This window comes from Cervus elaphus, chromosome 7 (genome assembly GCF_910594005.1).
Source record: "Cervus elaphus chromosome 7, mCerEla1.1, whole genome shotgun sequence".
NCBI lineage: Eukaryota > Metazoa > Chordata > Mammalia > Artiodactyla > Cervidae > Cervus > Cervus elaphus.
Window position 1 is genome coordinate 25,602,703 of NC_057821.1, and position 26,699 is coordinate 25,629,401.

A 26,699-nucleotide genomic window follows, 5' to 3' on the forward strand; every position below is an offset into this window, starting at 1 on the left:
AAAATATGAAAATTTCAAATTAGGAAATAGTAATATTATTGTTTGATGGAAGAACATAACAACAAAAACAGAACACCCAAATCAATTTTTCTTAAACTGTAACTTTATTTGGAGCAGAATTTTCCTTAAGTAAAGTTAACGTTTTTAAACACCTTAGGACAAACTATTCAAAAAGGAACATTTTATTTCAGAAGGGGCTTGAGTAAATAGTTTTCAGTCCTCCCATCTTCTCATCATTATGAATATTTGCTTTATAATTAAATATATTCTTAGTTGCTCCCTTGTAATCAAATCAAGGGACGAAACTGCTGTCAGTACTGAAATATCCGAGATCAGAAGACTATTCAGGCCATTTAAAATTCACATTAGCGGTGTCTGTAAGAAACTGATAATACAGATTAATGTGATATTTGCCCCCAGTTTGTCTTCTGTTGGTTTCCACGAGAAGGTCCTCACAATAAATTATATAAAATACAGTACTTTGGTTGGAAATTGTAAAAATAATTCTAAAAATTAACCACATATATTAAACAAGTTGCTACAGTATGCTTTAAATGATAGAAAATAATTAGTACGTCAAACATTTTCTTATAAACATATTGCTTTGGATCACACACTGAGTTAAAACATACAGCCTGTAGTCTTTCTTTCTCTCCTAAATGGCACAAAACAATGGCTTGATGCCACGTCATAAGAAAACATGGTGCCTGTGAACTCCAATAGTACTGGTAATTTGAACTTAAAAACAATTCTGTTTTACATGGGTTGTCTTGAGTCAAGTGTTCAGTTTTTTATCACTCCATAATATGACACAGCATCCGTTTACTAGACGTTTATGGTCCTTGAAGCAAGAGCTCTGTAAGAAATTGCTTGAGAAAATCGGTTTTCTTCCTATTTAAATCATATATGAGCTGGGTGAGGGCTTAGCAATTAATGGCAGCTTACTGTGAAATGAACAATCACACAAAGAATAGCTTTTAGGCTCATGCAACTTTCCCTGCAGTTCACACACGTACCCTTTGGTGTAACCACTGTCACTGAACCTTGGGGGCTATACCATCTCCTGACGTCCCATAAAACTTTATGCCTGACATGAGGTACAGTCGTGGATAGGTACAGTTAAACTCATCATTCCTTTTGGTGTCTTGTAGTAGATTTTATAATCTTATAGTAACTAAAAATACAGGCAACAGGCAGTATTTTCTTTTTTACGTAACAAGGTATTGGTGATTTTCCCTTTCTACAGCACTTGTATGCTCAGTGCATCCTTTACCCATTTCAGGGTGAGAATAAAAGAGAACTTTAGAGGATTTTGCTAGTTCTTTAGAATTGACCTTGTTTTTTTTTTCAGCCTTCCAGTTTACTCAATGCAATGTCAGCTTCTTGACTTTCAAATGAATAAGGGAAAATGTCTGCTGATAAACGAAGGCAAGAGGAAGAGGAAGAAAAGTGAAACATTTTCTGCACTGAGGCCCTACAAAAGTAATAGAAAAACAATTTTATAATGTATAGTAACCAGGTAAGTAGGTTTTTCAATTAAATGTAATGATCTTAACATAAGCTAGAGGACCAAGAATATGGCATTCATAAACCATCTGGTTCACTAGAGGGTATTTACGATTTTAAACCAGCTTTTTAGGAAGGTGGGTAAGCTTTCAGATTAACTTACTTTTTCTTCCTAATACAGAAAGGGGAAATAAATATTAACCACATAGTAAAGGACTTATCTCTGAAAACACATTCTCTGTTGATTGAGAGAATGAGAATATAATACAGAAATGAATTCAGCTTCAAGTTGTGCTTACATATACATATTTATTTCCTGATGCTTTGCTGCCAGTTTGTTAACAGGAAAATAAGACCTCTCAAATCCACATCCATCATTTGCTTTTCTCATGCCCCCAGCAATCATGGTGCTTGGTCAAGTACCTTTTTGAGTCAGATTCTCGAAAACACAAACTGCTCCCTGATTTTAGGTGAGGGCCCTTTGGGAACCATGGGCTGCAACATATTATTAATACATCAACACAAAAATTTACCTACTTATTAGGCTGAACCATATCAAAGTACCAATATTCATTTTCACCTATCATTTTAACTTACAAAAATGACAATTTCATTGACTCCACTTGCTATATCCTAGAACCAAACAAAAGCGATTTGAGCCCTGGGAGAGAGTGAGTCTGTACACTCTAGAGATGATGTTGCGTTCACTGGCAGTGACCTTCTTTCTTGTCTTTCAGGTAATCACGAGTGGAGGTGAGTGTGCCTGACAGAGGTGGATCAGAGTGGACTTCCTTTTTCTGTTTCCAAACTAGCTTTGTCATTTTCAAAATTGCTGTAAACATTCCTCTCAATGGAACAGCCTCTGCCCAACGGAGTTCTCACTGTTGAAAGAAACTACACAAGGGTTTAGAGTTCTTCACATGTGGCATGTGACAGACATTTGACATCATGGTGACTTCGCAGACAAGTGGGACCTCTGCCATCTACTTTTTCTTGCTCCCCAAATTGCCCTGATAATCGGACCAGAGGGCAGACAATGATTATTCATCGTCTCTCTCTGGTCAGGCTTGGAGAACTGAGCTAAATGCAACATTCTAAGGGTTGTGATAATATAAAATCTTCTGCTACTTTGAAACTTTGCTTTTGGGTCATGCATCTTGGCAGGGATTTAAGTTTAAGTCACTGTGTTAACCTTTATGTGGAGAACCTTTTGGCTTCAAAAGCTTCCCTTTTATGGGTACTTATAGAGAGTGACTTCAAAAACGGAAGAAAATTGAATGTGACGGCATAGCTTGATTTCAGCTGGATATCACCAGTCACCAAAAAACATGTTGTAAACATTTCTAAAAATATTTACTTAGAGTTCTTTCATCTGGGGAGTAAAAAGAAAACAAAGTGAATTATGTAATAGTACTTTCAGAACAGCACAGCGGTATTAAAAAGTCAAACCAATAACACGGTATTGAGAAACGGCAGATGGTCAGTTTTCTAGCGCTGACGTCAGTCCAGAAAAGCTTAAAGTACCGAATATGCCACATTTAAAATTTAACCACTTCACAAATATCCACACATATTGAGGAAATAACCCTTTATCGCGTAGCTGTAAATTGCACCCCTTTGCAATACTGCATCAATATTATTATATTTTAAAAAATCTGTATAAAATATTATCTGGAACCCCAAAGGAAAATCAATTAATCTTTAAAAAGTTCCTTACAAAGTTGACTGTATAAAATGCTAAAACATAATCCATATATACAAAATGCTGCTGTTTAAGAAAATAATGGGACCCAGTTTTAGAATAAAATAACTTTGTACAAAAAAAAAAGTACTGCATTCAAATCAATATTAAAAAAAAAAACTTTAAAAAAGAATATTGAAATGTCTCAGTTCAGAAGAATAACTATAAAGTGTTTGCTTTTCCACCAACCGAAGTCTCTTGCGGGTAGAATATCAGCTGGCCGAGGGCAGGGTCCTACTGTCCCCTACAAAAGGCTTTGTGACAGTTATCGCCGAGATGCGTACTTAGCGATCCAGTCCGTCCTGCCATGTACCGGCTGGGCGGCTGGAGGCCGGGGCAGCAACCCAGGAGTGCTTCTAGGCTGGGTGTGGAAAAATGGTCGCCCAGGGTGAGGTCTCACAGCCTTCAGGGAAGAATAGCCTGTAAGGAAAGAGAAAGGTGGGTCAGTCATGTCCAGCTCTTTGCGGCCCCATGGACGGTAGCTCCCCAGGCTCCTCTGCTCAAGGAATTTGTGGTGGTTTAGTCGCTGGGTTGTGTCCAACTCTTGTGAACCCTTGGACTGTAGACCCTCAGGCTCCTCTGCCCATGGAATTTTCCAGGCAAGAATACTGTAAGTGGGTTGCCATTTCCGTGCATCTGCCAGGCTTATTCTGCCTGCAGGCCCATGCACTAAAAGCTCGAAATACAGACTTTGCTTGTTCATCTCCTGTGGATCTTTACTCGATGGCTCCTCTGCAGTGAGGTCTCCTTCGGCTGCCCTATGTAAAATGCCCATCTGCACCCTACACTCCTGCCCCCATGCTCCCTACTCCCTGCTTTATTTTCCCCTTAGCACTTTGGAGCATCTTATTTGGTTTACTTCTGTCTGTGGAGTACAGGCTCCAGAAGGACAAGGAATTTTGTTGTGTCCTTCATTTGTGGACCCTAGGCCTACCACATCTAGCACAAATCACTTGTTTAATAACTATTTTTGAATAAACTCACAAATAATAATAATGCCAAATAGAACTTACCCGGGGAAGGGTCGGGAATAGGTGCCAAGTGGACCCTCTGCAGAGCAGAACTGATTTCTTTTTTCAGAAAGGAAGGGATATAGTTTCCAGCCAGTCCACTAGAACTTGTAGAGCCAGAACCAACTGATTTGCAAAAGAAAAAGCTCATTACTGCAAAGACATGCACAGGACACCCACAAGGATAAAGAACAGGGGCACATGGCAACAGAGAAGTGGGTTTTGATTTTCAGGGGAAAAAGCATTAGGATAAAGAGTGAATTCGGAGCAGAACATGCCACCACACCACACTGTTAGAAAGACAGGGGGATGGGGTGCAAGGTGTACAGACAGTGTTGAGACTGTAGCCTGTACCCACAAGGAGGCTGGTGGGTTGGTTTGTTAAAAAAAAGGAGACATTTAGAATTTTCTTTCTGTGTGTAATAATCAGTTTAACCTGTTCTGGAATTTTCTTTTTTCCACTCAATAATATAGAAGAGTTAGCCTTCCATGTTAGTATGGACAAATTTCAGAGTATGGTTAAAACATAACTCATTTTTAACCGCTCTCTTATTGATCAGCATACAGGTTTCTATTATTGATTAGCATAGAGGTTATGTTAACTGTTCAGCCATTATAAATAATTCTACACCAGAGATATTCTTGTCCAGAACCAGAAAATTAGTCATTATTAAAATTCACTAAATACATTCACTTTTTATGTCATTTCTGCCTTGAGAGTGTTTTAAGGGCAGGAACTGGGTCCTACTCATCTTAATGTTCCAGGCGGTCCATGGAAAGCCTTACTCATAGCAAGTAATCAATACCTGTTGGATGGGTGAGTATCTATAATGAGCCTATTACGAAGGCTTAAAGGTGCATGTGGAACAATGAAGGATGTTATACAAATAACACAGATCCATTAGGAAGTTAGACCCGTTAGGAAGAGCACATGAGAGGAAGAGTTGTTCTGTGTCTTCCCAACACAGAGCATTCTTGGCAACTACTTAAGGCAGAGTAGAAAGAACAGTCTGAAGCTCATGTATCAGGAGCTGTGTTGGTCAGCTGAAGCACCTTTTGCAACTTTGGTGACTAAATAAGAAAAATGGAAAGAGGATCAGAACAAGGAAATCACAGACAGAAAAAAGGTAGAGTCAGTAAACACAAGAGAAAATGCTCAACCCTCACTAGTCAGGGGGGCATGCGGGTTGAAGCCACAGTAAGATGCCATTGCACACCCTCAGAGGAGCACACATCTGCAATCTTGACGGTATCAAGAGGCATCAAGGACACGGCACAACTCCCGCACCCTGCCAGACGGCAGTTGGGCAAAATCTGTGAAGTCAAAGGTGAGCACAGCCTTTAACCTAACGTGATCATGTCACATGTGCATACCTATGAGGGCATCAGTGTTCACTCCGGCCACTCTTTCTAACTGTAAGAATGATCAACAACCTTCATGTTCGCCAAGAGACCGGATGAATAAATTATGTTCTAAGTGTCCATCAACAGAAGAATGGATAGAGATATGGTACATGTATACCATAGAATATTACTCAGCCATAAAAAAGAACAAAATCTTGCATTTGTGGCAACATGGATGGACTTGGAGGGCATTATGCTAAGTCAGAGAAAGACAAATACTTTATGATATCACTTACACATGGAATATAAAAAATACAGCAAACTAGTGAATATAATAAAAAAGCAGACTGACAGATATAGAGAACTAATCGTTGCTAATGGGGAGAGGGAAGAGGAAAGGAACAAGACAGGGGCAGGAGATTAAGGAGTATAAATTATTAAGTATAAAATAAGTCACAAGGATATATTGTACATGATAGAGAATATAAGCAATATTTCATAACTATAAAAGGAACATAACCTTTAAAAATTGTGAATCACTATATCACACACCTGTTACTTATATAATATTGATCAGCAACTATACCTGAACTTTAAAAAAAGTTATATTCTACTATAAATAATGAATGGTATCATACACATATACACTGCATATGTCATCCTACACAAATGTGAAATATATTCTATGTGTGTATAATTGCTGTATATATTATTAATGCATATATGCATTATAATGCATTATTAACATGAGTGGAGATCCAGGATTATAAGCATATAAATTTTAAAACATGCAAAACCATGCTAGGCATTTCTTGTATTCTAAAAAAAAAATTTGTGGAAATAATAAACACCCAATTTGGACACGGTTGGGGGTTGAATGGAAGGACACAAAGGAAGGAAAGGCAACCGTATGTGTTTGCAGAGTCTGACTTTATATGCTGGGTGGTGAGTACGTGGGTGTGGATATGTTCTTTCTTTCTCTTTCGAACTCCTTAAAATACATGAACACGGAATGGACAAAGGCAGAGGGAAGAGAAGCCCAGCGGTTTACTTGGCATGTGGAAGGGGAAGCCGCGCATGGTAGGGGCTGCCCGTGTGGGGTGCATCTGAAATTCATTCATCTACTGAAAAAGCGTGGGCAGCGCCTTCCAAACTGTCCACCTTCCAACGATGCCCTAGGCTGAGGCTGAGCCGTGAGATGGAAGGGACAAGCCAGGACAAGGCAGACCCTGTGATACCCAGAGGTCACAGACCACAGAGCAGGGCCCTAGAAACCAGACTCTGCATGCGGGCATGCGTGGTAAGTCGCTTCAGTCACCTTTGACTCTGTGACCCTACCGACTGTAGCCCGCCAGGCTCCTCTGTCCATGGGGATTCTCCAGGCAGGAATACTGGAGTGGGTTGCCATGCCCTCTTCCAGGGGATCTTCCTGACCCAGGGATCAAACCCGAGTCTCTTATGTCTCCTGCATGGGTAGGCGGGTTCTTTACCACTAGCGCCACCTGGGAAGCCCACCAGACTCTGTAAAGATTGTATTTCCCTCAAGCCAGGGAAGTCTGCTGTCCTCCCCTGCTACTCCTGATGGCAGAGCCCAAGGGAGCTGGTCAAGCCCCCCCGGGGCCTGCTACCAGGTGAGAGAGAGGAGCACAGGCCTGGAAAAAAGGCTGGGGTTTCCACACCCGGGAGGCCCTCATGGTTCCACAGATTATCATCCCCTGTCTCTCTGCACTCACCCAGCCACACCCGGAGAACCTGCTTCTTATCATTTAGGGAGTAAACGTCATTACTCACCTGAAGTTATTTTGCTGATCACTGACACGGTCCCTGAAGATTTGCCAGACAAACCAGAACTGGACCACGGATTAGGTGGAATAAAATCCTTGCCTGGATTCGGGAGTACACCGTTTCTTATATTTATTCCTAATAGGGCAAAAATGTTTTTTCAAATGCAAAATTTATATTCAGTCTTGTACCACATGTCAGAGATGAGATGAATGCAGAGTCCGATTTGTCAAAGACCTCCTATGGTTCAACAATCCAAAACTGACCATGATGACGCCACTGGATAGATGGCAGAGGAAAGATGCTGTCTCTGGGGTGAGGGGGTTGTCTCACTGGTGGGTGACCTAACAGAAGTGTCTTCACCATCTACCAATAGATCTGTCCACATCTGATGTCTTGACCCCCTAGTGCCATCCTGGGCTTCAGTGCCCCTTGGCTTTCCTACTCACCCACCTTCACAGACCACTGCCTTTCTATCAGCTGCCCAAGTTCTTCTTGGTCCCTCCAGAATGCCATGCCCAGCTCTGCAGCCCTCTGCTCGCCTCTTTCTGAATTCTGAGATTCCACCCCCTCACCTCACATGGACCATCATCACTGTGATGATTCTGGTCTCTACCAACAACATTCACTGACTCCCTCCCTTCTCAGGCTGCCTTGATCTCAGCTCCAAGACAAACCACTGCCCCCCGCCCCCAGACCACCCACTTCCCATGGCCATAGGGCATCACAGCTATCTTTCAGAACAGAAAGACTGAATCCATCCTTTATTCTTCTTCTTCCTCTACAGTCAAAAAGAAATAGGTCTCCCTTCAGGCCAGTCTCCTAAGGCCACAGTGCCATCCCTGACAAGGTCTGGCAGTATTTAGGAGGCCTGTTCCCAATCCAGGCAGAAGGCAGGGGGGAACCAGCAAATCAGCAGGGCCTCCATCCCCTGCCCCCACCTGTATGACAGTGACAAACTGTGGGTCCCTCGCCCACACCACACACAGATGTTGCCAACACCATGTCACTCCTCCAGTTACAACCCTTCAAGAGCTTCCTGTTGCTCGTGAAATAAAACCCAAATTTCTTACAAGACCCCAAAGATGCCTCCTGTGTCCTAACACATCCTCCGCCTCTGACAGTGATGGGGCCATGTGCAGCCTCTCACAAGCCAAGCCCTCTCCTGCCTCCTGGCCTTTGCACTGGCTGTTCCCTCTGCCTGGCATGCTGTTCTCACATCCCTCTGTACTTGGAATTCCCTCCCAATCTCTGGGGCCCAGCTCCTTCCACCATTACATCACCCTTATCAACCACTGTCACCGTCTGCAACCACTGTGTGCCCACTTATTTAGGGTCTGTATCCCAAAACTATGAAATACGAGGGTCTACCGTCTACAGGTTGCTGGCTAAAATCACTGCATAGGCTGTGATGTGAATGGAGACCCTGGAAGATTGGCAACCCAGTGGCCCCAGTTGGCTATTCTGTCTACCATATTCTCAGTGCCCCGCACAAAATGATGTCAATACAAATTGGCTGATGGAATGAATCTGTGAATGAACAGTGGGCTAATGCTATATGCTTAGAATACAGAAAGCCTGGAGAGGCTTGGGCACTCTCCAACTAGAGTGTCTTCATTTAACCCCTGTGGTACATAAAGCCAGATGGGGGGACTAAGCTCCCATCTGGTTTCCTGGGAGCATATAGGGATGGAGAGACCCCGGGCGAGCTGCCTGGCTCTTCTTGGTTCCTCCCTTCCTCAGACTGGACCCCCGTTTCCTCTACCAAATTTCTTATCTTAGGCAAGAAAAGAATGTGAAGCTTGGGACTTCCCTGGCAGTCTAGTGGTTAGGACTCTAAAGAATTTCCACTGCAGGGGATGTGGATTCCATCCATCCCTGGTCGGGGAACTAAGAGCCCGCATGCAGCGAGGTGCAGCCAAAAGGAAAAAGAAAATATAAAGCCTATGTGTACTAAGTGGTCGTATCCAACTCTTTGTGGCCCTATGGACTATATAGCCCGCCGGGCTCCTCTGTCCATGGGATCCTCCAGGCCTGAATACTGAAGCCGGGTTGACTGTGCCCTCCTCCAGGGGACCTTCCCCGCCCCAGGGATCGAACCCGAGCCTCTTAAATCTCCGGCACTGGCAAGCAGGATCTTTACCACTAGCGCCACCTGGGAAGCCCAGCAAGTATTTCTATGGTGGTCCCACCACCGTCCAAAACAGACGCTTTGCAAACTCGAGATTCCGGGGACACGATTTCCCATCAGTGACCAGAGCACAGGCAGGAAGTGCTATTACCAGGGAGGTACCGAGAGTGCTTCAGGTAGTGCTGCTTGGCCGCCGACCTCAGGGTGGGCGTGTCGCGCCGGGGACAGGACGTCCGCGTGGGGGCGCTGTTTCCAGTGCCCACGGGCTCCGCGGGCTTCAGGTCCAGGATGCTCTCAAATCTGAACCGGGAGGAGAAGGTTATGGTCAGCACGAGCTGGGCAGCGCATCGGATGTGAAGACGGGCTCACAAACCCAGAGGCCGACCGGGCACAGCTGGGAGCCCACACTTGCCTGCACAGCGTCTCATCGCTCTGCCTTTTCTTGTTTTTCAGGTCAATCCTGGTGAAGGATGGACTGAAGTCCGAGTCATCCAAGTCAGCCCAGTCATCGGAATCCTTCGTTGACCTGGAAACGAGACCCCACCTTCTCCTACTCTTTGGCTTGATCTCACCATTTTTGTGCTCCAGGCCAGTGAGAATGTTCTGCGTATACAAGGGGGGGTGGGGGGGGGGAGGAGAAGCAATACTTGGCATTAGTGAAGCTCGCCCATGAGTAAGCCCCATTCTGAACTTCCCCGGTTGTGTAGAGGAGGGCCCTGGGGTGTAGCCTTCCCCAATATGCACTGCATATTGAAAAAGGCAATGGTGGGAAACAGTCCCCGACCTCTCTCACTTATCCTGCACAGGTTACATCAGTTTCCATTCAATGGGGACACTAAGCTATGTAAGTGAGTCTTTAAAAAAGGACATTTAGGGTACTTCTTGCATAGAAGGAAGGCAGCTGGATTCTCATCCAGGGCTCATCTCTGAAAGAATCAGCATTATTGACACTGTCCTAAATAGAATATAAGAGAATGTAACTAAAGTATCAATCACCTGCTCTTTTATAGAAAACAATGCAATTAATACCTTATTTGCCTTCTCAGCAGGCCTGGATCCTATTTAACTACAGAATTAGCTACAATAGGAAATGTACAAACACACACTGCTGCTTTAGGTGGGTTGGGGTCAACTGGACAGTCTGGAGACACCACCCCCATAATTCACAGGCAGAGCTAGAACCTGAATTTAGACCTTTAACTACAAAGCCAAGGCTCTTTTCACAATTCCATGACATCAAAAAGACCAATCTATTATAATTAGACCTTACATGCTGAAAAGAAAATATTGCATGCGGGTAGTACGGTCAGGGCCTTCCCTGGCAGCTCAATGATGAAGAATCCGCCTGCCAATGCAGGAGACATGGGTTGGATCTCTGATCTGGGAAGATCCCACATGTCACAGAGCAGCTACGCTCTGCGCCACAGCTATTGAGCCTGTGCTCTAGAACCTGGGAGCCACAACTGCTGAGCCTGCGTGCCTAGAAATTGTGCTCTACGGGAGAAGCCACTGCAGTGGGAAGCCCATGCACTGCAACTAGAGAAAAGCCCACACAAGCAATGAAGACCCAGTACCATCAAAATAAATAAATAAAATCATTAAAAAAGAAGAAGAAGAAGTGGGGTCAGAAAAGGAATAGTCCGACAGGACTCCTGGGTGAACCGTCCTGCTTACTGCCTGAGGATGCTTGGGGTGGAGGGATGGCAAGAGCAGAGGGCTGGGCTTGTCCTCCGGAAGGTGGTCCGTCCTGGGAGCCTCGGCTTTGTAGGGGTACACGAGATGCTGAGGGGGCTGGCTGGCTTGATGCTGTCTGGAAGAAATGCGTGTGTGTGGCTTGACTGGGGGCTGGGCAGGAGGGACAGGCTTTACGTGAGGTGGTGCGGCCGCCTTCTCCAGAACGTCCTTCTGAGATTTTCCTGACTCCTGAAGGCCGTGCGCGGTGCTGCCCAGGGGGTGCCCCACCTGGAAGTAAGGATATCGAAGAGCCTGGAATGACACGTGAGGCTGTTTCAGAAGAAGAATCTGGCCGAGAAGGTTGACACCATTCAGGGTGGCAGGCTAGGTTTCACATTAACCAGTCTACTGCAGTAGCTTGCCCAAACCAACGAGAAAACAGCATCCTGAATCTGTCACACCCCTTGTGATTCTCCTTGTCCTAAATAGGGTAAAATGTCTGGACTGGTTTCCACACTCAAAATTATTTGGGTAAGGCAGCCAGGTTCACTGCTATGCCCTTTGCTACTTCTGCCAATATTCTGGCTTTGTAACTTATTTGCTATGTTAAATATAATATTTGCTATCTTAAATACAATATTTCACCATTCTAAGTCCATTTCTTCATTCCATAGAAAGAAAATAAATAAGATGGAGAGAGGCAATATAATGATCCAAGAGGACTCTGAAAAATCAAATATAAAATAAGAAGATACAGATAAACAACAAGGGTTTGCTGTGTATCACAGGGAACTATCTCCAGTATCTTGTAACTGCCTGTCATGGAAAAGAATTGAGAAAAAATATGTAAAACTATCACTTTGCTCTATACCTGAAATTAACAACAGTACTGTAAATCAGCTATACTTTAATAAAAAAATAATAAAAATAAGCAGGTACATTTGCTTTAACATCAGAAATGCCAAGAGTGTCAAACATACTACAGTTAAACTTTGTCCAAAGATAATTGGCTTTCTGTATCACCAAGGAATAAATCTTAAAGTGCTGGGGTTTGCAATTCTCTCTGAAATATTCCCTAGTCTTTTTCAGTGGAAGTCACTGAATATAACATAGCCTTTCTCAGTGACTCTGGGACCTAACCATAAACACCTGTAATGATGATAAGGAAGTGCAGATATAGATGCAAATAACATGGACACTGCCAAAGAGGTCCTGGACTCTGACATCTAGCTCAGGAAGTCTTCTCTTTAGTCCCAGGTATTTTTTGCAAGTCTCAACTGAATTCAGGGTATTTTTAGCTTTTCTGATACTATTCCTAAAAAGTAAACATTCTTCTCTTGGTTCCTTGTTCCTGAATCTTTTTATTTTCATAGCCACTATGTATCCTTTAGAAAACTGGATTCATCAGAAGGCTTCCTTCTGTGGCCTGAAAACACTTGTGAATTTCATCACCAGAAGTGCATTTCTGAGCACTCTCTAACCTTTTTGAGCCATCTAGAGTCTTGGCTCTTTCTTCTTTGAGCCATTGGAAAGTTGCTTTCCCCTCATACCATAATCCTCCAACTGTCACGTCTCAGCTCTCGCAAATTCTAACATCACGCGGGCCAGGTCCTCAAGTGACTCTCTCCATCTGATTACAATTGGTCTCCTTTTTCATCCTCTGGGTAATGGATTTATCAATGAGACAAGCTGAGAAGGGGCCAGGTACAACGCAAAAAGAGGCTGGCCGGGGGCCTAGGAGTGGTTGAAGTCCATAGCACCACATGCTTCCTTTGAGTGTGGCTTTATAATCTAAGTCAAAATGGCCTGAGGGAGGGCAGGTCGGAAAAACAGGAGCCAGAAGGCATGTCAGCCACACGACAGAACTGTTGTTGATGGTACACTGTCTGTACTAGCTACTGGTGGAGTTAATAAGGCAAATCACATTAACTTCCTCTTTTTTTTTTTTTTTTGCAAATCACTTAAACTTTCTGAGATTTAATTTTTTCATTTATAGAATGAAACCAGTAACACCTATCTCATGGAGCCTTCGTGGGATTAAAATCACATAAAAACATACAAAAGCACTTGCAAACTGTCAAGTGCTATAAAATGCTAATTACAGTTATTTTCCTAGTTCTCTCCCTCTGTCCTCTGTAAAATGAGTGATATGGATCTTACAAGATATTTTCAAACTACCTTTTGACAACCAGTACTGCCTTATAAAGACACTTGTTATATATCACCCTAACTCAGAATATATTTGAAAACATTTGCCAAAGACAGGTGGATATATCGGTTTTCATTTCCATGTATTATTTATGATGTGAACTGTATAGCAATTTTCAAAGCAACTGTGTTGTTTAAACCTTTACTGCTTTAGACATAAAGAGTTTCAAACTATTTTGAATTCTTACACCTTATATAGTTCACGATTAGTGGTATTCAGTCCTATTTTTCACCCATATTACCTAAGAAAATACTTCCCATGATCTATACAGGAATCATTCACAATTAGACATGAAGTTCATGAGGACTGCATCAGAAGAAAATGGAAGGAAACCTGACTAGCTGTCGGCCGTTTCTTGGGATCCCACTGCAGCATGTCTCTCAGGAGCTGAACTGCTTCGCTGCTGGCATTTGGAATGAGGGTCTTCAGGTTATTGGGCACACACTGGGGCCAGCGGAAGTTCATGGCACTGGACAGCTGGTAGCCTTCAGGCCAGTCAGTCTGAAAGAAGGAAAAGGTAGAGAGTGTTCCTCAGCCAATTGCTGAAATAGGACTTTATATTCCAGCACACGTGCCCATAACAGAAAGGTGACTTGTCATTACCACATCCCTGCTCACTATGGTGGGCCATCCCAGAGGTAGGTGTGAATCTGTGACCGGGGTTATAAAGGAGCGGAGGAGGGCCACGGCTCATGTTAGGAGACTTCTGTGTGGATAAGAGTTGTGGCCATGAGAGCGCAGAAGGGAGCAGAGAGCAGAGAGGCGTGGGGAGAAAAGCAGAGGGAGCCAGGAAGTCTTCCACTGCAGGGTAGGAGGAGGGGGCGGAGGACTACCAAGGCGAGGAAGATTCCAGAACGAGTCTGTGCTGCCCAGGGAGGTGGCCAGGAGCACGGGAAGCTGCTGCTTTGGCCCACATCATTACCTTTTTGGGTGTCCCCAGTACTTGGCAGATTTTGAAGATGGTGTCAATCTCACTGGCCCCGGGGAAGAGCGGCCGGAGGGTGTACACCTCTGCCATGATGCAGCCCACGGCCCAGATGTCGATGGGCGAGCTGTAGCTGGTGGACCGCAGGAGCACCTCCGGAGCCCGGTACCTGCAGGACGGAGGAGAAGCTAGTTCCCATTCAACAGCCAGAAGCAAACTAAACACACCATCAGCTCTCCAGGAGGGCGTTTGTGTATTTCTCTTTTCTGTCTTGTTCAGGGCGGTGTGTTAACTTGTAAAGCCAACAGCTGTGGCTGCAGCATAAAGCTGGGCTCTTCTGTATCACGAAATTTTCTGTTGAACATTTCTAGATGGGTCTCCTCTCTACAGCATCTTTGAGAAATACAGATAGTGAGAGAGAGCAGGCAGAGAGCAAGCAAGAGAGAATATAGAATTCATCGTCTGTAGGCTCTTCTTGGTCATGGCCAACTGCTTAAATCGAATGCTTAGGGTCTGAGTTTTAATAACACCAGTTAGCTGGTTTTCCAACAGGTCTTTGGAGAATCTTTTACACAACTCTTTTAGGAAACAGTCTTTAGGAAGCTCTATACACAGAATATTTAGATTATGGAAAAGCATAATGGATTTCCTGTAATATTTTTTATTGAAGTATAGTTTATTTACAATGTTGTGTTAGTTTCTGGTATACAGCAAAGTGATTCAGATACATATGTATTCTTTTTCAGATTATTTTCTATTATAGTTTACTACAGGATACTGAATATAGTTCCCTGTTGGACTTGCTTCTAAAGTTATTTACAACACAAGCTTTTAAAGCTTGTACAATACCAACATTCCTACACATAGATGTTTTCAAATGGTGTTCTTGGTGGAATAGTATTTGTGATATTATAATCAGTATAATCTCATGGTTTTTAAATATAAGAAATGCAATTATGGGAGGGGTGTTCGGGATGGGGAATACGTGTAAATCTATGGCTGATTCATATCAAAGTATGACAAAACCCACTGAAATGTTGTGAAGTAATTAGCCTCCAACTAATAAAAAAAATAAATAAAAATAAATAAATAAATAAATAAAATAAATATAAGAAATGCAATTAAATCCTCTTGAGGAAGATTGTACTCACCATCTGGTAGATACATAGTCTGTGTATGGAGGTCTTGATCGGATTTCTCGGGCCAATCCAAAGTCTGCAATTTTCACAAGTTCGGGTCCCATACAGAGGAGGTTCTCTGGCTTTAAGTCCCGATGGAAAAAGCCTGCAGGGGAAGTGGAAAAGGAATTCAGAGGCAAGATCGTGTCTGCATCACTCTTTGCGGCTGTAGTGCTCTTTTCATGACAGTGATAGTCTGGTACGACACCGAAGGCTCTGGACATTCATCCCAATAATGATAACACAAAGCCCTTTGGGCCATTCATTTTCCTTTGATGAATTCAAAATGTCACATCCTTCAAAGTTGTCTTCATAATTTTTTTTTTTTCCAAGAGAACACACTTCTTTTAAAATACCAAAACTCCATTATGGGCTGAGATAACCTGGCAAAAAGAAATTGTCACTCTAGGAAAAAATACCATGCGTACGTTGCCCAAGTCAGCCAGAAAGAATTTGAGATTAAAACCATTAAAACCATGGTACTGGGATACTGGGAGTTGACACTGCCGCAGAAACACAATTACAGTTTTTGTTTAAGAAACAAGGGACCTATGGATATGACCTACTCATATCTGAGATCATGGTGTGTATCGCAAATATGTCTAAAGGTCAAATACTGATTACTTCGCCCAGTGAAAAAGCACAATGTGGATCTGTAATCCACATTGTGAAAGGCAGAAATAACTCATCAAATGGGAAGCCTGTCTCAGCTACAGCAGGGCTTCAGGGGAACATGCAGGAGAGACCCAAACACCCGCTGATCAGCATCACACGCCTCTGAAAGACCCAAGCCTTCCTCCTGAGCAGAGTATCACTGACAGACATCATTCTGCATGAGTCTAAACCTGAATGGGTCACCAAACAGGGAATACAACTCTGTCAGCGCTGCTGATGGGGTTATTTGTCGTCTACTATGACAACCAGTGCCGTGAAGCTGGATCTGAAGTAGCACATTACGGGAGGAAGTAAGAGCCATCACTGACGTGCCGACTGTTCCCCAACCACCTCTGTGCTCATTGCTCACGTCTGCATCTCTAATGTGCCTGCTGCCCCCTCTCCAGACTCCCATCTCTGATAGGAGGCACAACAGCTGATGTCACCCCCATATTAGCCTGTCCCAAACCACTCTTCTTCTCTCTCAAATCATCTCTCCTTCTCAAACTTTTGATATGATATCCAGGTAGCATGTAGTTATGCTGGATCCATCTTTCCCCAGACAGTAACAGAGTTGGGTCACAGTTTTCATCAAAATACTTCCTTTGGGTCCTTTCTGCCCCTTCTCTGACTTAAAAATGTGTAAATATGCATGCAGTTATGAGAATGGGATCTTTTGCCAGTGTACCCAGGAAGCCTTCATGACCCCTGAAACATACGATCTATAGATGATGGTTTCTCTTCCTAAACACTCAGAGCATCAAAAGCATGGAAAAAAGAGATGACAGACCATTTTCTCACCAAACAGATGGGAAAAGTGAGTCACAAAGGGATGAGGGCTGAATTAGTCACAATCCCACCAAGCAGTGCATCAGAGCTCTTGTACTGCCTGGCTCTGTTCTGTCCCTCTCAATCCAGACGGCAAAACCTTGATTTGTGGGGCTGGTCCTCTCAAGTCCAGACTAACCCTCTTTCTCCTCTTAGACTGCCCTTTGCTCCTCTAGTTGGTGTACATTGCTATTTCCAAACTTAAGTGGCATTTCTCTGACACTGAAACGTCCTCCACATCCAGGTACCACCGCCACCTTCCTGCCACCAACCATAACACTCACTCAACAATCCGGCATCTTCTCTTGTCCAGTGCATCCTATCACATCAACTGTACTCAGATATAGCCATAATTCTGCACTCCAGACCCTGTAACTTGCTCCCACCCAGGTCATGCTCCGGTATACACTGACAAACTGCTCCCACCAGTCAAGCTTTATTCTTTCCTGCTAACTATTCTTTAATCCTACTTCCACAGAGGATGTGAGCACTAACGAAATGAGGAGAGGTAAGATTCTGGTTCCTCATATCTCCCTCTAAGCAGCTTTCCTTTGATCCTGAAGGATCAAACTTCAGGCCCCAAATAAAGGATCAGAGAAAAAATGGCTAGGGGAAAAGTTCAATTGCAAACAGACTCTTAAAAATGACTAATGAAAACTGTATTTGTTAGCTGACATATGTCATCTGTCATACGGTATTTGAGGATAAGCCTTTATAACTAGGAAGCATTTGTGAATGTCTGTAGAATATCTGGCGTGAGTAACAGCAACTATAATCAACCTTAAACTCATGAGTTCTGTTCATTAATCAAAGGTCTAAGGCCCTCTTGTCAGGCATCTTTTCTTTTCATCTCTATTTTAACAAAGCATCACTATTTTATCACTACGAGAGGCAATGCTTTGTAATAGTTTAGTAGGCAGAATGATTGGGTTGCCTGATTTCAAATCCCAGTCCTGTTCACTGGCTGGCAAATGAGTTGCCCCCTATAAAATGGGGATATAACAGCATCTATCTGCCTTGTGGGGTTGTTTTGCAGGATTCATGTGTTAATATTTTGCAGAGCTTTTAGTGCAGTGCTTGGCACATCGGCACCTTGCAGGAGCTTGTCATTGTTCATAGTACCTCTCCTCTCATTTTATAGTCTCAACAACCTGGCAAAGGGGGCAGGCAGACACCTAGCTCCATTTTTTTGCAAAAATTAAAGTTCATGAGGCTGGTGATGTGCCACCCCACCCCTCTCCCTGCCAACTGTGAGGAGGTGGCGCTAAGCTCTGATTCCTGGCCCAATCCATGTTCTGCTGATGTGTGCACTCGGGCTTGTAACAATGAGCCCACGTCTTCCTCTGCGCTTCTGATTCACAATGAAAACCCTTATAGCTGGGTTGTTCACAGATCATGAAACAGCAAAGTGCTGTTAACACAGAATCTTCCTGTTCGAAACTGTTTGGCTTTCAGAACACAGGAACAGACCTTCATTTTAATTTCAGGGTACCCCATGCCAGTCGAATAACAGAGGGATTTTCTCTTTCATCCTGGCAGAAAATGTGTTGCGCTTTCTTTTTCACTAACAACCCTTGGGCAAGAAAAACATCAAGCCACAAAGAAGGCTTTCTCCTCTCCACATTCTGTTCAGGAGGAATCTGATAGGAATACACGAAAATAGCCAGAGAACACTTAAACACTATGGATTTCTATAGTGCGCCTTCCTACTAGGGAAGTTGTAATTTCACAGGTATTATTGAATTTAAACCCACAGTGCTTTTATCAAGAAGGCCGGGAGGACAGCAACACACAGAAAGGCCAAGGGCTGACTCAAGGACACGGACAGCAGGACAGGGGTGAAGCACGAAGCAGAGAACCACCTCTTTGGGCCAAACATTTTCCTTTACGCCACCTAAGGCACTTCAGATTTCCTGCATGGATATTTTTAAGTGCAGGGCAAGGGTGAAACACACTTTGCATTCATTATTTAACTCCTGCAAAGTACATATGTCTTGGCATTGCTCTCAGCACCAATGGAGCTGTGTTTTCATTCCCAGTAGGGGGAGGTAGTCACTGACATTAACCACGGCCATGGTAACCACCTGCGGCTCTGTGCCCCGCTCCCCAAGGAGTGTGCTCTCAGGGACAGACGCACCTTCACACAGTGAGAACCAGCCAGCAGGGAAGAGCCTGGAACTCACAGAACAAATCTGTGAAATGCTTTCGATTATTTTTTTTTTCCATGACTGGAGGAAAGAACTGTATAAAGCTCCAAAGTTCAGTCAACACCATACAAAACCATTCAAAAGTGTTCAAAAAGCATTTATGAATGAAAATGAGATAGAACCCGCAAAATAAGTATCTATCCCACCTGCAATTATTTTTAATTAATTTAAAAAATTAATTAATTGATTTTACTATTTATTTTTGGCTGCACTGGGTCTTCATTGCTGCACATGGGCTTTCTCCAATTGCACCGAGCAGGGGCTACTCTCTAGTTGTGGTGCATGGGCTTCTCACTGTGGTGACTTCTCTTGTTGCAGAGCACTGGTTCTAGACAGCCGGCTCAGCAGATATGTGGTCCTAGCTGCCCCGTGGCAGATGGAATCTTTCCAAGTCAGGGATTGAACTGTGTCCCCTGCATCGGCAGATGGATTCTTTACCACAGGTCCCCTGGGGAAGTTCCCCCACCTCTAATTATCATCACGACTTTCTTCACCTCTGAGTCTCTGCTCTCTGTGAGAACAGACAGGTTTTTCTAGAGAAGCATGGCAAATGGACAGAAATATGGGAACTAGTCTCCATTCTACTGCTTTAAGGCAGCGGGGCCTTTGGCAGGTCTTTAAACCTCTCTGAACCCCAGTTTCCTCTTCTTTGAAAGGAAAAGACACCATCTGTTCTCTCTACATGAGAACCTAGCAAGGAAATACAAAAGGCAATGGATGAAATGACATTAAGCTCAAACCAGAACTGGCACTTAGCTGGGGGAGAGTGTCCACGAGAATCTGAGGAAGAAGCATGGTGCTGGGGTTAGAAGGGCAAAGGAGGTCTGGCCACCATGAACTGAGCCTTCCCTTGCACCATTTCCGAGTACAATCCAAGTATGTAAGGCATGCAAGGGAGACTGACAATGCAAGGTTCCAAAGAGCTGTTTTCACACAATCATTTATGGATGCTACATTACTGGATATGGATATGCATTGTGTGTGTGTGCATATATGTGCCCTGGTGGGTGCTGGGGGAGAGTAGATATGTAGATGCATGTGTGCATGTGTACTCACAGATGTGTGCATGTGTGTGCACATATGGGTGCATGTCTGTGTGAGCATATGTGGGTTGATTTGATGGGATTTGGTAGAGACCTGAATAAAAGGATGTAAGTTCTTCCTGGCAACAACTGACCCTCACAAAAAAGCAACAAAAAGAAAGGAAGAGAAAGCCAACACGTATTAACATCTTACAGAACCACCACGCAGTCCTCTGAGCAAAGAACCCTGGTAACTGAGACACTACGACGGGTCCCTATCTGAACATATCTAGTTGACCTTTCTCTTTGGAGATTCCCTTTGATTTCTCACCATTTCTTTTTCCTGGACTCTCAACTCTAGTAAGTGCTCCTTCTCCTCCTATCTGTCTGTAAGACACCAAACCAGAAGTTTTCAGCGTTTTGCAAACTCACACCATCCCTTGGGAATTCTTGTGTCAAAAGTGTGTCAACCTGTGTCAGTGGAATCAGAGATGATATCTTTTATCGAAGACTTTTCATAGAATTGGTTCATGGGCTTGCATATCACTCTTGAATTATTTAGCACATACTCACATCTTCCACGGATGGACAGCCTATTTGTCTGTTTGTATTTTGTTTGACCCCTAAGTGGGAGGTGCTGTTTAGGGGTCACAGAGAAGACTGGGAAGGGTCCCAGACTTACCAAGGCACAATGTCTTTTTCCCTCGAGGCCAATTTGCGTCAAATCTGAACTGACTGTTATCAAAGGGCTTCTGCCCAGCTTCTTTTTTGGGTAATGAAACCCATTTGCTGGTGCAATATTTGCAATGGCAGTGATACCTTTAGACTGGGAGGGAACAGATTTCTGCCTGTGTAATATCAGCTTGCCCATCTGTCTGGACGTCAAAGCCACCCCCAAATGGGCTCCTGAGGGACTCCCTACCCCCCTGGTAGACACATGTGTCCATCCCAAGGCTCCATGTTCATAAGAAGGTATCAACCCAACCTCAGCTGGGTCTGTGGCCAGTTAGTAACCCAGACTAGTAATGCCTCAGACTACTAATCCTACTCAATACTGTACAAAAGCCCAGCTAAGAACAACAGTGATAGAGGATTTCCTGACGGGTATGTGACCATCCACTCCTCTGGATGCTCTAAATCTCTCCCTGGACTCACCAGACCATCCCTAGAGTGAATCATATTGGGCCCCAGTAGAACCATTTTCTCTGATCAGGTGATGTAATTGGCCTATGCTGAGGGAGATGACCTGGAACTATATCTCATGCAACCCACTGCTGTGTTTACTGTGAAGGTAACGCTATGTAAAGATCCATGAGAGAAACCTCTCTGATATTAGTACCAGGAATAACTCTGCTTCTCTTGGGCAACTGAACTGTTTATACATTGGAGAGACCAAGTAGGTTGGAATTGGTACTGTTTCATGTTCTGCATTGTCTGACAACAAACACAGACTGTTTCTCCTACTTAAATAAGACTTGCTGACATGTATTGCATGGAGTAACCTCACCCCTGGTTATATCCATGCCACGTTTTGCTTTTTCTTTGCATATTTTAAGTGTATTTTATTTTCCTGGATTGCACAAATCTTATTAGACCACTTTGCACCCTTCTGAACAAGCTGAAATTAAATATACTAAGAAAATGAGAAACCACAGCAAAGCAGTGCTAGGTAAGGGGGGTTAAACATCATATGTGGATGGAGCTTGTCTGAATCCTAGATGAGGCTTCTCATTAATTCACCCATTAATGGTCAGAAATAATTCTTCAACATATAAGTAACAAGCTTGATGTTAAAGCCTAGAGAGTAAGAACATGCAGAAATGATAAATAATGAGGGAAATTCAGAAATCAAGCTACAGAAGATAACATATTCCAAAATATTATCAGCCTCACAACTCTTCAACTTTTTCTGGGAGTCAATTACAAAAGACACTGATGCATCCTACACCCTCTACCTGAGGACAGATTTCATTGCTATTCAAAACCACAACACTCCAATCACCTACCGTGTTTGTGAATAAATGCAAGTCCTTGCAATATCTGATACATGATATTTCTTATAGCAGACTCGGGAAACAACTTATTTCTGTGTGGGGAAGAGGAAAAAAAGTTATAAATCTTGATTTATGAAATTTGTTTATCAAAACAAATCCCCTGTTCTCAAATTCTTAGCATAACCAAAAGAACATAAGAAAACACTTGCTCACATGCTAATTTGATCATCTTGGATCATAAAGACCAAAGAAAAGCAACTGCTTATGCATGCAGGGCATACCTTATAAATACCAAATATATTCAGTTATGTTACAAAGAAGAAGCGATTAAACATTTAATAATAAACCTAGAAAAATTCCTTCCAATATATCTTATAAAAAATCACTTCTCTCCATAATATAATTAAAGTGTAACAAATCTTTGATGGGGAAAATCTGAGGTCTTTCACATGAAGGTCTTAGGAGATGCAGTGGATAGTGACATTTTCCCCGGTTGTGCAAGCCATACAGCTTCACTGCTATTCCTGACAATGAAAACAGTATTTGTTCATTGAAATTACTCAGAGGGATGCTCCGAATGGCATTCATCTGCCACCAAGAAAATGTGCCCAACAGGTTCCACATGGTTCACTTTTAAAGTTCAAAATGACCATTGCAGGTAAATTTTTTATTTGTTTCTTTGTCTTCCCAGCATGTGAGCCCTGAGCACTGTAGCAAGACAGGCACTGTAAGGGACCTGGAAGTATCCGACGGATGGCTCAGAATGAATGAATCCGCTACACTTTTCACCTATAGTTACTCAGCCCATACTGTCCCATGGAAAGGAGACCTGCAGAGTTATCTGTTAAACCTCTTAGCCTGTTTGGGTGAATCACCCAATGAGACATTCATAATGACTGCTCTGAAAGCAGCTTTCTCCCCAGCTATCCCAGGGCCTCCCAAGCAGGACTGCAGGTGGGGCCCCTCATCTCCTGGCAGCTTTAAACAGCCAATCTCAAGCAGCATGCCCACAATAAATAAAAGCGGAAAGAAAACACATGCACGTTGCAACCTTTATTTCTAAGAACATGATGACCACCCTGTACCTTTCTTTAATGAGCTGGTAAAGATTCTCCTTCATGTACTCAAAGATAAAATAAAGATGATCATTTTCCCTGATAACTTCTTTTAATTTTACTACATTGGCATGGTTGAGCTTCTTTAAAGACTGAAAGGCAATGAACAAAAAACACCATAAAAATTAGAGTTAAGTCTGTTGTTGAAAAAAGAAAAGCAATCCCACAAACAGGGAGAAGCACCTAATTCTAGAACTGCAGCAAAGTGGCACAATTCCTATTACACAGACAATATTTTAATAAATGGTATTTCTCTGAATTGGTAGTAACTTTAGGTAGAAAAACTATTTCAGTTAATGAACCACAAGGTAAGAACGTGACCATAACTGGAGCTGCTGGCTTCCCCTAGCATAAGGTACTGCTGCTGCTGCTAAGTCGCTTCAGTTGTGTCCAACTCTGTGCGACCCCATAGACGGCAGCCCACCAGGCTCCCCCGTCCCTGGGATTCTCCAGGCAAGAACAGTGGAGTGGGTTGCCATTTCCTTCTCCAATGCATGAAAGTGAAAAGTGAAAATGAAGTCGCTCAGTCATGTCCGACTCTTAGCGACCCCATGGACCGCAGCCCACCAGGCTCCTCCGTCCATGGGACTTTCCAGGCAAGAGTACTGGAGTGGGGTGCCATTGTCTTCTCCGAGCACAAGGTACCGGGCCAGGGCTATTTTAGGTGTATTCCCTCCAGGTGATGAAATTCACGCCATGAAAGTGACCAGAGAGGAAACCACTGAGGCTTTGATTGATATTGGAGAGGCAGCTGCTGGAGCTGAGGTCACCAGCCAGCAGTCTGCAGACATGCTGAGCAGGAAATTGCTCAAATAGACAGAGGCTGACAACCCAATTCTCTCAACTTTCTACTGACTCATTTGTGTCCCTGGGATGTACAGCTCTTCTTACAAGTTCAGTGTTAAAGAAGAAGGCAAAGAAGGAGGGAAGGAGGAGAAGTTTCATTGGAAAGACCATGAAGTGAGATGAGAGACCTCTGCTTCCAAGAACAGCAAAGGCAAAAAAAGTCAAGCGGGGGATGAGGAACAGAGTGGGTGGCTCAGAAAATGGTGAGTGACCTTCTGATTATTCCCCATGCACATGTGTGGTTTTCCTCTTCCTAGAACATACATGTGAGTGCAGCCATGTGCAAGCTATTTTCTGTTTACATCACTAGCTCTGTCCACAGTGAAAAAATACGCTTTCATAACAGTGAGCAGCAATCCAATTCATGTGCGATGACCAGACACCCAATTGCAGGTTTGCTCACCAGCTGATCAGAATTTGACAGACCGTCCCTTTCAAGAATGCCTCAAGGAGTCACTGTGGCAGTGGGATAAGCCCTTTAACTTAAAAACCCTTTTCTTCATGGAGACGTGAGTCTGACAATAATAAATTGTAAAGCTCAGTTTATCTCTGAACTTCCTTCAAAAGAACATTCCTTCTATAAAACAAACAACCAGAATGTCTAAAGATGAAAGTGTTAAGGTAGTGTCCAAACCTGGAAGGATACTTGGTAACAAGGCACCCAAGGGGAATGTGTAATGTGACCGAATTACTTAGGCAGCTGGGAAGAGGGAGGAAATATGGCCAGTGAACAGGAATAAAATAAGACGTCTGGAACCTCTTCCCTGAAAGACAAGCTTTTGCCAAGCACCTTTCTGGCAGGAAATCCTCAGCTGTTTTGGCCAAATGGCCAGATCCTGATTACTGCTTCTAGTTGGGTTGGATTTTTGGTTTTCCGTGAGCAGCAAACATTGCTAACTCGTAAGCATTCACCAGACTCTCATGGACTGCAGTCGTCTTTCCTGTTTCTTTGCTTAAAATGCACCACCAGCCATGGCTAAGGCATCTGGTGGACGAATAGCAGGATGAACTGGGCAGATTCATTCGGAGGAAGACGAAGTCGGTTTTAGAGCTTTGAGAGAAGAGACTTCCAGGCAAGGAGTAGGGTACCTTCTGCTCTTAGCCAGATGTTTGCTTTGAGCATGAATTACCAGTCCAAGTCTAAGAGTGGCTGCAGCTCTCGCATCTAAGTGAGGTTCAGGGTCCAATTAAAGTCTCTATCAGTTTAATAGAAGAAGAATTAATATAAGGAAAGGACCAATTTTGTGGAGGACCTCACATGACTCATTTTTGAGAGATAAACTTCCAGAAAGAAGGCATCTTGTTTTGGCTTGACAAAGGCTTCCAAAGAGAGAGAGGCAGGTCAGCTGCGTCAGGCAGAGAAGAAGGAACACAACAGAGATGCTTCAGGGAGGACTAATCTGCAGGCTCTTGAGTGGTCGCTGAGTCTCATCCACATCACTTAAAGAAAGAGTCAGGCCCAGACAAGCTAGGTCAAGGGGCAACGATGTGTCAGGAGGGAGACCCTCAGAGGTCGGGTGAGGGAGTAAGTGGCCACCTAAGAGAACTGCCTGGATGCCAGACTTTGGGCTTGAGACCAAGCCTCGCTGCCTAGAGCTCTATTTCCCTCCAGCAAATTACTGAGCCTCTGGGTCTCAGGTCTTGTCATCATGAAACTCAGGATGCTAAGACTTTCCTCATCAGGTGGTTGTGGGGATGAAGTAAGACCGAGCGTGGAAAGCACCTAAGGTGCTGCCTGGCCCATAACAGCTACTCAGTAAATGGTAGATGGTGTGTGAACAGCTGAGTGCCGGGGAGATGAGATGTGTGGGGAGTGGGGTCACACAGGCCACTGCCATGAGCTGTGGTTTCTGAGTGGAGGGGTAAACGATAATTATGACAGAAGAGGGAGAAACAATGAGCCCTGGGGGATGCAGACAATCTAGAAAATTCAGGCACTCATGTCCACTAAGCAGTTGGATATACAGACCTGAAGCAGGGGTCGGCAAACTTTTCTGTCAAGGGACAGACAGTATATATCTTAGGCTTTCCTGGTCATACATAGTCCCTGCTGCAACTACTCAGCTTGGGCAGTGTAGCCTGAAACCAGCCATAGATAATATGCAAACAAACGGACATGGCTGCATTCCAACAAATTTTAAAAATAAAAACAGGCAGCAGGCTGTTTATTGACCCCTGATCTAAATGCATAAGTAAGATTAAAGATGTAAAGGGGCTGCTGAAGGAAAGGGAATGATTAAAATCCCTTGGGAGAAGTCAAAGCAAAGGAAAAAAATTGCTGAGAAGAGAGTGTGAGAAATTATCATTATTTAAAGGGTGAACTCCATATATATGTGTTAGTATACTGTATTGGTCTTTATCTTTCTGGCTTACTTCACTCTGAATAATGGGCTCCAGTTTCATCCATCTCATTAGAACTACAATATTGTAAAGTAATTATTCTCCAACTAATAAAAATAAATGGAAAAAAAAATAAAGGGTGAACTCATACAACCATTGGTGAAAGGCATGAAAGGAGGAAAAAGGTGGGTCA

At 43.5% G+C, this 26,699-nt stretch overlaps 1 protein-coding gene across 1 annotated transcript in view; it reads right to left on the reverse strand.

Moving 5' to 3' along the window:
• Positions 1-80: 80 nt before the first annotated feature.
• CILK1 (ciliogenesis associated kinase 1) overlaps positions 81-26,699 on the reverse strand; it is a 45,616-nt gene continuing 18,997 nt past the window's right edge. The window contains exons 4-14 of the mRNA XM_043907731.1: positions 23,291-23,412; positions 22,218-22,297; positions 15,474-15,606; positions 14,320-14,491; positions 13,731-13,898; positions 11,189-11,500; positions 9,927-10,117; positions 9,666-9,814; positions 7,393-7,521; positions 4,261-4,383; positions 81-3,667 (exon numbers count right to left, since the gene is read on the reverse strand). Of these exons, the coding sequence (XP_043763666.1) occupies positions 3,513-3,667; positions 4,261-4,383; positions 7,393-7,521; positions 9,666-9,814; positions 9,927-10,117; positions 11,189-11,500; positions 13,731-13,898; positions 14,320-14,491; positions 15,474-15,606; positions 22,218-22,297; positions 23,291-23,412 (1,734 nt within the window). The 3' untranslated portion in view covers positions 81-3,512. The remainder of the gene's footprint in view (positions 3,668-4,260; positions 4,384-7,392; positions 7,522-9,665; positions 9,815-9,926; positions 10,118-11,188; positions 11,501-13,730; positions 13,899-14,319; positions 14,492-15,473; positions 15,607-22,217; positions 22,298-23,290; positions 23,413-26,699) is intronic.